General features: G+C 36.4%; 1 protein-coding gene across 4 annotated transcripts in view; it reads left to right on the top strand.

The window, feature by feature from the left end:
- Positions 1-7,999: 7,999 nt before the first annotated feature.
- Positions 8,000-14,286, top strand: part of LOC131930735 (pancreatic triacylglycerol lipase) — a 28,473-nt gene continuing 22,186 nt past the window's right edge. Inside the window, exons 1-5 of one of the 4 annotated variants that reach the window (XM_059287333.1) lie at positions 8,000-8,192; positions 9,063-9,115; positions 10,606-10,696; positions 13,093-13,211; positions 13,861-13,939. In XM_059287333.1, coding sequence (XP_059143316.1) covers positions 9,064-9,115; positions 10,606-10,696; positions 13,093-13,211; positions 13,861-13,939 — 341 coding nt within the window. In that variant the 5' untranslated portion in view covers positions 8,000-8,192; position 9,063. Of the gene's footprint in view, positions 8,193-8,952; positions 9,116-10,605; positions 10,697-13,092; positions 13,212-13,860; positions 13,940-14,286 lie in introns of all 4 variants that reach the window. The other 3 variants (XM_059287331.1, XM_059287332.1, XM_059287330.1) reach the window with 3 other exon arrangements.

Genomic DNA, 14,286 nt, shown 5'->3' with positions numbered 1-14,286 from the left:
TGATTAACATTAAGATTAATATATTTTATTTTACATTTCCAACATTTTAGACTTCATTTATTAAATCAACCATAATAATAACAGTCGTTAATATATATATCTACATATTTTCCGTGGATTTTATTTTATGTCGTTAACTTCTAAAATTTAATTTAAAAAAATAATTTAATTTTCAAATCTTTAAATGCAAATATTTAATTAAATGGAGATTCAGGTTTTAAAATTAAAAGTGTAATTAGACGTTTTTTTGTGTGTATAAGTAAACCATTTTAAATGACAGTACATGTCAGAAAGAAGTATTACTATTGTAAATCTATATCAGTCTTCACAAGCTGATGATGAAAACTATAAAACTAAAGCGAACAAAGCAAGGCAAACTTAAATTACATGACTGCGTCTAAAAAAAATTAACAAAAAAAACAAAAACAAAGGGTTTATAATATAAAAAAAGGTTATATTGTATATCCCATACTTTCAGCTGTGTCAGAATGCGACAATGAAATCCACCGCTGTGCCTATGAGCTAGACTCCTCCCTCACCTCAAACACAACACACGTCAGTGTGTGTAGGTAAGCCCGCTGTGTAAATAATAGGTCGAAATGAACCTTATTTTGTTTGTGTCAGTTTAAATTGTATCACCTGTGTAAAACTCCCATCCCTGTGCTGAAGAAAAAAAAAGACGTAGAGCAGATAAAATAGAGCCGTTAAAGCCGCACTGAAATTTCATAATTTATATCATTCTTTAAAAATTAGATCGTGTTATGAATACTCTCCGGCGTCACTAGCTCAGAGATCTCGCTTGTTCGCTACCACAGGGTGTCAACCCCTCCCCCATTCCCCAACTCGTCATAGACAGTTTTTACATTTTCTAGTTTAGTGTCACCCCTCTCCATCTATCAATCATTATTTTAACTGGATACCCATCTCTTCGGGGGGGGGGGGGGGGGGGGGGGGGGGGGGGGGGAAGGGGGGAATTAAATCTATCTAGAAAATATATACTTTTAGGAGTGTCCGCCCCCATCCGCTCCCCCCCCCCCCGGAAATTTTAGTCCACCCCCCCCACCCTTGACCGCCTGTTCAGTCGACCCCTAAACGAACCTCTCGTATTGCACATAAAGTGTCAAGTATATCAGCCAGTGTCGTAGCCAGGATCGTCTCATGGGGGGGGGGGGGTCAAATTTTTACACCGGGTACAAACTTTCGATTTGCACCCCCCCCCCCCCCCTCAAACTTTCAATTTGCATCCCCCCCCCCCCCCTCAAACATTCGATTTCCACCCCCCCCCCCCTCAACTTTCGATTTACGCCCCCTCCCCTCATACTTTATATATATATGGGGGGGGGGGGCGGGTTATGACCCCCCCCCCTGCCTACGCCACTGATATCAGCGTTTCTATTGTTTATTTTTAGCGCCATTGAAAGCTACATCAGGTGCAGCTATAAAGTGTGCAGTGTCAAGGCTACAACTACAGAGCTAAAAAATAGACTTGATGGTAAACGCGATGAACTTGCTGTAAGTAAAGGGGATAATGCTAGAATCTAGTAATAACTTGCGGTTATGTTCCTTAGCAAAAAAAATATATATTTTTTATTAACCTTATAAGTCTAAGCAAAAATTAGTCTGAAGAAAAAAGGGGGTTCGTTTATAAATAAGGTCACAATCAGGGCCGGCGCTACCCAGAATGCGAACTAGGCGGGCGCCTAGGGCGCCATCCCTAGGGGGGGGCGCAAAAGTTGTGATCGCTATTGTCAAAAAGTACCTAATAATTAATAACTTTTATAAAGGCGTAGCGATCTATTTCGGCACCGCGGGCGAACTATCAATTTTGCACCCCCACCCCAAAATTAGGTCTATATAGGCCTATAATAAGTATTCGCGTTGGTGAAAATGCAACCCCACCTCCCTAATTTGGAAAGGTCGGGGCGCTTTTTACAAGCTTTTATTTAACCTCACTTCCCTCGTCAGTCTCTCTAGATCGAAACGCCCGAGCGAAACTTCGGACACTTCTGACTGACAGATACGGTTCGCAGTTGGTACGTGGGTCAAGACATGAAGACAATTCATCATGACATTAAGTTTGACTTAATTGGTTGCCTGATTAATTTTTTACGAATTAATTAAAATTTTGTTCAAATTAGTTAGCTGTCTCATCAAACTATTCCGCAACAATTAGGGCATCATCACGTCAATAGGTGCTCAATGGTTTTTAGTCATGTAACTCTATTGTGAATACAATATTATGCAAAGTACTAAAAAATTTAAAATAAAAAACGTTTTAATAACAAGCTTTTATGTACTAATGCACTAAAAAGTAGAAAATAAATTATAAACTACTAGTTAAATAACTATAAAGAAAAGTGGGTCTCTTCCTAAATATTATTAAAGGTATCCAATAGATACTAAAGTGAGCCACGCTTTTCTTTATAGTTATTTAAATAGTAGTGTATAATTTATTTTCTCCTTTTTTGTGCATTATTACATAAAAGCTTGTCAATAAAACTTTTTTTTTTAAATTAAATTTTCACGTCACATTGCCTTTTTAATTTGGGTGTGATACAAATGATGTAGAAAACGATTAAATAAGTTCGTAATTTAAATTTCGAAAATTTCATACGGTAATCTCATTTTAATAGGGCTTGTAAGTCTCGTTTCTATGACTTTGAATTAGAAATCTCTCCTGGTGTATAGAGTTTTGTAATGACGGGGTGTTCAAAGTATTGTACTTGTTTGGTAAGTTTTGATGAATCATTTAGATTTGGGAGTAACGGCGGAAAGCTGTTGCTGATATTGTTTCGTAGGTATAAAGTATCGAATGTGTCATTAATTTTTATTCGGCTGTTTCGTAGTTGAAGATAATGTGGAATCTGATTGGTAATAGAGAAATGAGAATGCAGGTATCGTAGTTCTGGAGTTCGGGAGTATTGATTCTTGTGGAATTAAGGTATCGCATTATATTGACTGTTAAAGTGTAGTAGTAGTAGGTCCAGTGAAATCGTTGTTAATTTGGAGTATCGTTTGTAGAGCTTGGTAAAGTTAAACGAGTTGGTGTCATAGTTCTGGAGCATCGAGTCTAGTTATGTTTAGATATCGAAGTTTGATATGTGTTGTGAATGTGGTAGAGTTTATCAAGTAGTCGAGTTTATCGTAAGTTCGATGATTTCAATTCAGTACGGAACACGCTACAAATAAAGGAATGCGTACTCTAGTTGCAAAATATTTTGTTTTTTAGGAATCTATATTACCACTCTTAAAGTATTAATATATAATATTAAATAGGATGGAATTTATAACCAACCGTTAACTTTTTTTTTCAATAATTTTTGTATATTTAATCAATAATTCTTGCAATGTCTAACACACTTACCCGTGTTAGATTTTTGTAAAAAAAAAAACGTCCGTTCATATCGGGGATCTAAAATTGTCTTTGATGCTGCTAAAGAGAACATAAAATTGTATGCCATCAAAGTTGAATAGAAGTATGTTATAATAGAACTACCGTTTTTAAGCTTTCAACCAAAACCTACAGTCAAGTATTCAATAGGTAAAATATATTGTTTTCTCAAGGCTATTTAGCTAATATAAAATATTTGTTATAATTATTACATAATGAAATTTAGATCGTTTTATTGTGTTTTTCAAGCATGTATTAGTTACACTTAGTTAGTTTAGCTATTCTTGTAAAAGTTATTTCCCTTGAATAAAATTTTGGTATTTGAATTTTCAAATGGAAGATAATTCGTTACTTACATTTACATTCATTTCAAATTCCTACACCTTAGGTTGACCGCTTACATATAAAAACAACTTTAAGTTATTATTTGCTATTGTAAAAATTATATAGAGCTTAAGTTCAAAACTAAATAGTTAGGTAGGTTTTTTTAACATTATCAAGTTGAAAAACGAATACATCAGCAGCCGTTGTAGTTTGCAATACTTAATGTTGGTAGACATACATCTTAATGGTAAAGTAAACATCTAATTAATTATCTTTTCATATTTTTTACCCTCTCCTAAAGGATTCATATATAACAATTTTAGGCTGGAATCTATAGCATTTATAACCTTTTATTTTTCAAAAACAAAAAACAAAAAAAAATCGTTACATAATCACACAATAATAATATAGACATTTTAAAATTATAACTAAAGACAGTCAAGCTTAAAACAGGTACGTTTCGTTTTAGAACTCACCTTGGGAGGACTGCAGAGAAACCTATGCTATAAAAACTTTTTTTTTCAGTGTTTTTTTCCAGGCTCCCCCCCCCCTCGGGTTGGGGGAAGCACTTAAAATATTAAGGGGGGGGGAGGGGGGCCTATGTCGTAAAGTACAAAGTAGACTTGTGGATTAAGCAACAATTTGAATAAAATGTGATTATGCTTGCAAACTGGAATTGAAGGAATTAGTACAAACTTTTGAGACGAAGGAGGCAAGTAAAATTTGATTTTGATGTCTTCTTATACCGTGTATGCAATTGGTAATAAATTAATATGTCACTTCTAATTAATTGTTTTCTTATACATATGGTTTAGTAATTAATTTGTGTGAAAGGGGGCGTTTTAATAAGTTTTGCCTAGGGGGATAAATAACCTGGCGCCACACTGGTCACAATGGTAAGACAGTCCCTCTCTCTTACCATTGTGACCAGGGAGGGTCCATAATTTTCTGACGATGAGTGATGATGTAGGGGTGGGGGAAGGAGAGGGGAGGGAGGGGGGTCAGATAGTGTGACGTTACACTTCTGCATTTACACAAATTAATGTTAGAAACTGAATTTTAAGAGTTATTTCGCATTTAAGTAAACTGTAAATATAACACATCCTTGACCGAGATCAGTCAATATATTTTTTAAATTATGAGGGTGTGGGCGGTGTAGGCTGAGGTGTGACTTCATTATAGTGGGTGTGGGGGCGGGGAGGGTTCTGACTTTTTGTGATGATGTGTGACAGAGGGGAGAAGGGAGGTAAAAAAAAACGTCAAAACAAATGTTTGACATCAAATATGGATTAACGTAATTAGGGGTCGTTACTTAAATAAAATGAGACTAGTGTAATAGTACACTTTCTTTATAATATAATTTTACAATAAAACACCGAAGTCTCTATCAATTCTATAACCAAGGTATAGCCTATTTAGAAATTAGTAAATTAGTAACAAATATATATATGTATATATATATATATATATATATATATATATATATATATATATATATATATATATATATATATATATATATATATATATATATATATAAATTAGTAACAAATATATATATATGTATATATATATATATATATATATATATATATATATATATATATATATATATATATATATATATATATATATATATATATATATATGTTCAATGATTATTTGAAAAACTTTTATTTAAAACTGATATTGGAGTTATTTTTTTGTTTGTTTTTGTTTTGTTACAGCTCTGAATATCCCCAGATTAGGTAGGTAAAATTGTTTAACTTAGTATCGTTCACTTAAATTACATGTCTGAGGGGGAAAAAAATTTTTAAAAAAATTTTAAAATTTGATTTACTGAGAGATCCGATGACAAAAATGAAATGTAGAATAAACTTACAGTTGCAATTAAAAACAAATTTTGTGAAAAAAAAAAAAATTAGCATCGTTTACTTGTGAAACAAAACGGATTAAAAAAAATAGTTGACTGCCTGTTGCCTTTTTATTTGCTTCTTGGTCTGTTACATTTAGACACTTTTCTTTCCTTTTGTATTTTTTTTTATTAAGCAAACCATTTTTTTAAATATGCTCACAGTATAGCAGTAAGACCGATTATTTCGTAGGTTTTTTCCGAATGTACGTCTATAAATACAAAAGTTTACGAATGTATGTCTAGAAATACAAGTTTACGAATGTATGTCTAGAAATACAAAAGCTAACGAATGTACGTCTATAAATACAAAAGTTTACGAATGTATGTCTAGAAATACAAGTTTACGAATGTATGTCTAGAAATACAAAAGCTAACGAATGTACGTCTATAAATACAAAAGTTTACGAATGTATGTCTAGAAATACAAGTTTACGAATGTATGTCTAGAAATACAAAAGCTCACGAATGTACGTCTAGAAATACAAAAGCTCACGAATGTAAATTGTTCACAGGGCGCAGTGGGGCTACAATGGTCGCGACAGGGGGATCTTTTTGTCTCGCCACTCTGGTCCTGATGTCGGTGGTCTTCATGTCTAGCCCTGGTGGATGGAGATTATAAGCGTAAATGATGACTCAGAATATGAGAACTGGGGAGGAGGGGGTGTGGTGTTCTTTGAGGGCCAGGAAGTGGAAGAGTTGTGGTAACAACACATGCTGTCATTCAAGGGATACAACTCAAATTGGGTTCCCAGAAAAATGCGCAACGGAAAACTGCGCAAACAGAAAAAAAACTCAAATAGCAAAAACTAATTATACTTAAACACTTACATTTTGTCATATTTCCTGGAAATATGTTTCATTATGCTACAGTTTATACGCAGACACTCTTTGTTAATGTCTAAAAATGCTCGATTTAAGAAAACAAAAATGCCCTTGAGCACTTTTCTGTGCGTGGTTTTTTTTCCGTAGCGCATCTTTCTAGTCCCTCACAAATGTTATGTTCGGACTGTAGATATATCATCACAAGGTAGGTCTAGGGAGTTACGTTACAAATTATAGATGTACAGATTGATATGAATGATGAAGCATGTATGTTGGATTGATGAACTTGACAAAGCATAAATGTTGCGATCGATGGTGTGAACGATATCTTATGTCCTGATTGATTTAGGTTTATACAAATACGATTCTGCTTACCATTTTTGGCTGATGTATATATTTTTACAATTTTACTTTGTAGCATATTAATTATTCATAAAAACTATATTTGCTTTTGATGATTACGTTATGTGTTTAGATATGTCTTCCCTGCATCCTTCTTGAAGCACAATATTATTTTTGTCGACTGATGTTGTTTCTTAGTAACATGAAATAAATAAGTGTGGGGTGTTAATAGGACAATCGGCAAGTCTCTAATGGACTACGCCTGACAACCCACTGACTTATCTTGTCTGATTGACTATGTCTTACATCCTTATGACTAAAGCTCTGATTGACTAAGTCTTAGAAACTTTTGACCAAAAGTCTCTAATGGACTAAGTCTTACAACAATTTTGACTAAAATATTTGAAATGTAAATTTTTAAATATGGTAATCAAATATCTAAACAAAATTCTCTCGAAAACCACCTCTGTTTGTAAATCTAAATAGGTAAAGGAGAGTAGAACCATTCATTATCTAAATAACATTCTTTCCAACACAGACTGTGTTTATTTAGTTATATTGGGCAGGTGAAGTAGAGTCCATGTCTGCAGCTACGTGTGCCCAGTACATTACACAGCTTACTTACCTTAATTTATGCCAGTTATCCAATAGAGTTGGACTGGCTCAAGAAAGGAAGCTTTGCACACTTGAGAGATCTCGCTCTGAACTTCATTAACGAGTCCTATAAATTTTGAAACACTCCTTTTACATATTAATCAATATTCTTAAATGTTATCGAACTATGTCCAACGATATATGATCATCGCATCATCTTTTCCCGTGGGGCAGATGAAGTAGAGTTCATCTGTTTCAATGACATATGGCATATATACACCAGATTTGTGGTGGACTCAGGTACGTTTTACTGACTTGAACCCGAATTCAAGACTTTCGGGTTGCAGTCTAGCGCTCTACCACTAGGCCACGCAGTCCCCGTACAGCGGTATATATTGCTAAAAAACAGTTTTTTAACTGCTGCACCATCCCCTCTCAACAACTGTTCCCCTCCACATCCGAACCTTTAATTCACGTCAATAATGCAACGGATGATCGTATTAAATACTTACTTAAGTAAAGTAAGTAAATTGCGTAATTAAAAATGTGTACAGTGACAAAGTTCTATATATGCCCGAATTAAAAGAACAAAAAAAAAACCCCGGCAGATCTGGGAATCAAGTGAATCAAAAGCCTATAATAAAACCTTTTAATACAAGCAAGGACATCTTAGCATGAAAGACAAGACAAAAATGCGCACCCAAATTCGGTGCAGTGGTTTCTATACAGTGCGCCATGTCTTCATAAGGGCACAGAGGATGCCGGGAGGAGAAAACGATGGATTGGTAGAAAAACATTCCTAAAGTAAGTAAACAGTTCTAAACATGAATTAATATGATAGAATTTCTCGACGTATTGTATATTTAATGTAAAACGGTTTGAAAATATGTTTTAGATCTAGAATGTTTACATGTGCTGTAATGTAGGGCTCTAGACTCTAGCTAGATCTAGAGTTGCTAGAGTCTAGCCTACCATGATTCTTGTAGTCTAGACTAGCCATTCACTGATCTTTGTGAAAACCTTATCTGTAAAGGACCGGAGCTTATAGGGTTTAAAAAGCGGCATATAGCGGCGCTGCCTGTGTATTGGGATAATTTCACATTTCCAATTACCTATATACTTAATATAACCTAAGGCTAACCCTAATCACAACCAACCACAACAATTACCTCAATCAAACTACAACTGCAACCACATGTAAACGTAAACATAACCATAAACGTGAACGTGTACGTGAACACTAACGCCAAAGCTAAAGCTAAAGCTAAAGCTAAAGCTAAAGCTAAAGCTAAAGCTAAAGCTACAGCTAAAGCTAAAGCTAACGCTAACGCTACCGTTACCGTTACCGCTAACGTAAACGTAAACGTAAACATCAAACAAATTAAACAAGAATATTGTCAAGTGCACGGCAAAGTATAAGACAAAGTAATCGATAAAGTATGTATTAAAATACATAACAAATTACGTTGACAACTACATAATAAAGTACTCATAAAAGGATTTAACACAGTGCATCAGATAGCATAAACGAATCACTTGATAAGGTGCATAGTTATGTTTCTAGTAAAGTACCTAAACACGTAGAAGATGAAGTAAAAGACAGAATACCTGCCCGATGACAAAGCTGTGTTTTAACAAACTTGACGTCACATAGATGCCTGCTGTTATCTTCAGCATGCTGTGTCATCTCCTCGTACTCCTCATTGTGGCCGCCTCCGTTGTGTCAGGTAATAATGTAATCAAACTGTAAGGTAATGTAAGGATGATGTAATCAAATCGTCATGTAATGCAAGAATGATGTAATCAAACTGTAAGGTAATGTAAGGATGATGTAATCAAACTGTAAGAATGATGTACTCGAACTGTAAGGTAATGTAAGGATGATGAATTCAAAATGTCAGGTTATGTAAGAATGATGTAATCAAACTGTAAGAATGATGTACTCGAACTGTAAGGTAATGTAAGGATGATGTAATCAAAATGTCAGGTTATGTAAGAATGATGTAATCAAACTGTAATGTAATGTAAGAATGATGTACTTGAAATGTCAGGTTATGTAAGAATGATGCAATCGAACTGTAAGGTAATGTAAGTGATATGTAATGAAAGCCTCTCTCACTCTACCATCCTTTCTCTTTCTCTCTTTCACCATTACCACCTCACTTCCCATTCTCTGTATTCCACAATCTCTTCTCTCTCCACATTTCTCACAAACCCTCTTTTTGTCCCGTCCCTCCACACCTCCTCCTTTCTCCTTCTACCTCTATATTCTCTCTATGACTTGTTCCCACCCCCATTTACCACCCTCTCCCCGTCTTTTCTTTCACTCTCCCAATCCACCTACCATCTTTTAATCCATCTCTCTCTCTCGTTCTCCTACACTCTCCCCCAACTACACTTCTATCCCTATCCCTCTCTCCCTATCTCTCCCACTCCCTATCTCTCCCTCTCTCTCCCTCTCCCTATCTCTCCCTCTCTCTCCCTCTCCCTATATCTCCCTCTGATCATCCTCAGTATGACAAGCAATGTAAGAGTATTACAATCATGTAATAAAACTTCTCTCTCTGCCTCCATCTCATAACGTATCCCCATCCATCTTTGTATCTCCTCTTTCTCTTTATTTTCTCCCTTCACTCCCAACTTGCCTCGTAAAATCTGTAGAGTATGCATCCTCATACAAACGTGTGTGGATGTTTCCTTTTGTACGGCGGCATTAAACCCCAAACAGTACTCTATCCTAAACTAAAACCTTGGTCTAAACAAAGCTTCACTCTCGCCCTCAATCCCTGGTTCCACTTTACATCAGTGCCATGACAAATGAAATCTGGACAAATGTAAAGGCTTCGTTCCGCAATGAGATGGGTGTGTGTGTGGGGGGGGGGGGGGGGGAGTGCGCACTTCCTTCAGATCATATCCGTCGCCCCGAGTCCCCCCCCCCCCATCCCGAAAATACGAAATGTTTAATATAAATAGATATTACCGGTATAAACCTTAACCATTGTCCGCCTTGCTATCCCCTTCGAGGGTTTCAAGTGCTTATCCCCCTTCACCCCCCCCCCCCCCCAAGTTAAAAATGTCTTGAAACACAATGATAAAAGATCTCAGACAAAATGTCTCTGTAATGTTATTAATATATATATATATATATATATATATATATATATATATATATATATATATATATATATATATACGTACACATGACTTTTATCTCTAGTCGACACTACCTGTCATGAACGGTTCGACCAGTGCCATGACAGCCTCCTCAGCACCTCTATCTATACATCCAAACCTAATTTCGCATGCAGGTAAGTCAAGTTCATCATACAGCCAGGTCAAGGTCATCATACATCCAAACCTAATTTCGCATGCAGGTAAGTCAAGGTCATCATACATCCAAACCTAATTTCGCATGCAGGTAAGTCAAGGTCATCATACATCCAAACCTAATTTTGCATGCAGGTAAGTCAAGTTCATCATACAGCCAAACCTAACTTCGCATGCAGGTAAGTCAAGGTCATCATACAGCCAAACCTAATTTCGCATGCAGATAAGTCAAGTTCATCATACAGCCAAACCTAACTTCGCGTGCAGGTAAGTCAAGGTCATCATACATCCAAACCTAATTTCGCATGCAGGTAAGTCAAGGTCATCATACAGCCAAACCTAATTTCGCATGCAGGTAAGTCAAGGTCATCATACATCCAAACCTAATTTTGCATGCAGGTAAGTCAAGTTCATCATACAGCCAAACCTAACTTCGCATGCAGGTAAGTCAAGGTCATCATACAGCCAAACCTAATTTCGCATGCAGATAAGTCAAGTTCATCATACAGCCAAACCTAACTTCGCGTGCAGGTAAGTCAAGGTCATCATACATCCAAACCTAATTTCGCATGCAGGTAAGTCAAGGTCATCATACAGCCAAACCTAATTTCGCATGCAGGTAAGTCAAGGTCATCATACAGCCAAACCTAATTTCGCATGCAGGTAAGTCAAGGTAATCATACAGCCTAACCTAACTTCGCATCTTGTAGTTTTATTATTTTCATTATTTACGATTTTAATTAACGTTTCGAATTTTTCTAATTCTTTTACCCATAGGATAAAAATTCACAATCACACTAGGTTTGAAAAATACTAGCTGGCCAGTACGATGACGAGAATTAAGTGACCTACTTACACGACCTATTTTTGTCCTCAGATCACTAGAGAATGATATAGAACAAGCCGACCTGCGGCGTAGCATACGCCGCTATTAAGTTGTTTTATTTTCGAGTTTTCAGTAATTCATAATGTGTGAATTCGACACTACCAATGCTGCGACTGAAAATATTTGCTTTAAAAAAATATCAGTAACTCATTAAGGACGATTACTTCCCCCACCCCCACCCACACACTGCCCCCCCTTGAAAGCAGGCTCCCCGTAGCAGAGGCGTAGCGACCTTTCCCGCGCCCGGGGACAAACTTTCAATTTGCACCCCCCCTTAAACTTTCGATTTGCACCCCCCTCAAACTTTCGATTTGCAGCCCCCCTCCCACGCTACGCCTCTTCCCCGTAGTTTCAAATCGTTTAAAAAATCAATTATCTTCCCCTTATAACCGTAACTAATTCGACCCGGATCTACAATTGTAAACATTCGGCGTGAACCACAGCTCACCAGACTGGAAACCGAGGGAGGGGGCGGGAGGAGGGTTAGATAGTCGGCTTGCGTTGTGGTGTCCACAAAGAGAATTATTTATACGAGCTGACCTGCGACGTAGCATACGCCGCTATCTAGTTGTTTTATTTTCTACTTATCAACAATTCATAATTTTTAAATTCGACACTACCCCACCCCCTGCCTCTCCCACCCCACCCCGCCCAGTGAAAGCAGCCGTTTACAGACGACAATGAAAATATCAAGCAGAACTTATTACATCCCCTTAGTTAGCAATGTAAACAGAAAGTGTTATTTCAACGCCAAGGGTAGACAAAGGTACAGAATATAGTCCAAGTTAAGACAGAACAGACAGACCCGACGGGTTCCGAACCTACCACTCCTCACGGCACCGAATCGCCTCGCCTTCCATGCATCAAGTCAGACGTGTAACCGATTCTGCCAATGTAGAGGTAGAGCTGATTGGCAGAATCGGTTACACGTCTGACTTGATGCATGGAAGGCGAGGCGATTCGGTGCCGTGAGGAGTGGTAGGTTCGGAACCCGTCGGGTCTGTCTGTTCTGTCTTAACTTGGACTATATTCTGTACCTTTGTCTACCCTTGGCGTTGAAATAACACTTTCTGTTTACATTGCTATTTCAGTCACGCCTGCTTCCACCCCTCACCATGTTTACATCCCCTTAGTTTCAAATCGTTTAAAATCTAAATTATCTGCCCCTAATAGCCGTCACTTATTCGAACCGGCTCTTCTATTGTAAACATTCGGGGTGAACCACAGCTCACCTGACTTGTGGGGATGAGGATGATAGTGATATGCCTAGAAAGCGGGATAGCAATGGCTAAGCTGCGTGGTGTCTCGTATGAAGAGAATTATATACATAGATAGAATGCCTGTTGAATGTCAAATGGATACCAGAGTAAAAAGTTGGTTAATGTAGTAATTCCTGTCCTCAGATCACTAGAGGATTATATAGAATGCCTGTTGAATGTCAAATGGATACCAGAGTAAAAAGTTGGTTAATGTAGTAATTCCTGTCCTCAGATCACTAGAGGATTATATAGAATGCCTGTTGAATGTCAAATGCGAATTCACGCAAGACGAGAAGATCGCACACGACACGAAAATCGAAGTCGCTGAAAAACAGATCGCTAAGGAATGTGGTGAGCTGATGAACGCGTCTTCTCAGCTATCGGTAGCTTTAACACTTTAACACAGCAATAATGATCGTTTAGTGAAGCTACCTGTCCCCACACCCCATGTTATTTCCATTATATATATATATATATAATATATATATATATATATATATATATATGCATATATATAAGTTAAAGTTAGTAAAGTTTCTTTTTCGAACCGGGCGGTCCATGGTGCAAGTGAAGTAAGGTTCACCTGTTTCTTTGACATCGACAAATGAACGGTTACTGTGATCAGCACTAAACCCAGCAGCCTCTACTTTACCTAAAGTGAGTTAGGTACCCATAAGAGCTGGGTGGACTCAAGGACTGACTTGAAACCGGATTCGAACTCGAGACATTTCTACCGCTAGGCCACTCCATCCCATATATATATATATATATATATATATATATATATATATATATATATATATATATATATATATATATATATATATATATATATATATATATATATATATATATATATAAATAAATAAATAAATAAATAAATATATATATATATATATATACATATATATATGTAGATAAGATATATATGTATGTATGACTAAAGCTACTTTAAGTAATAATAATTTATTATTACATTTTTTTAATTATCTAAATTCAGGTCGATTAAACTGCCTACATGCGCTGAAGAAATGCGATTTTTATTTTAACTACGATTCACGTAGTGGTATAACATGTTCGTAAGTAATAATCTACCTATCCAGTGTATTTTCTCAATGTTTAACATGTGGTTATGTCACAATCAGTTTGTACAATTAATCATGTCGTGGTGGTTGACTAACGTTCTAGCTACACAATACAAAGATTATATTGGTCGAGTTTTCGATCTTAGACCGAGATATTATATGGCTCTAGATTTCGCTAAAGAAGTGGAGAAATTATATGGCTCGAGATTTTCCTAAAGAAGAGTAGAAAGTATATGGCTTTAGATTTTGCTAAAGAAGTGTAGAAATTATATAGCTCTAGATTTTGCTAAAGAAGTGTAGAAATTATTTGGCTCTAGATTTCGCTAAAGAACTGTAGAAAT

The sequence above is a fragment of the Physella acuta genome, unplaced genomic scaffold (assembly GCF_028476545.2).
Source record: "Physella acuta isolate Inbredline_101_S28 unplaced genomic scaffold, ASM2847654v3 ptg001832l, whole genome shotgun sequence".
In the NCBI taxonomy this organism is placed as follows: Eukaryota; Metazoa; Mollusca; class Gastropoda; family Physidae; genus Physella; species Physella acuta.
Note: the sequence above shows the minus strand (reverse complement) of the source record. Positions and strands in the feature narration are given on the sequence as shown.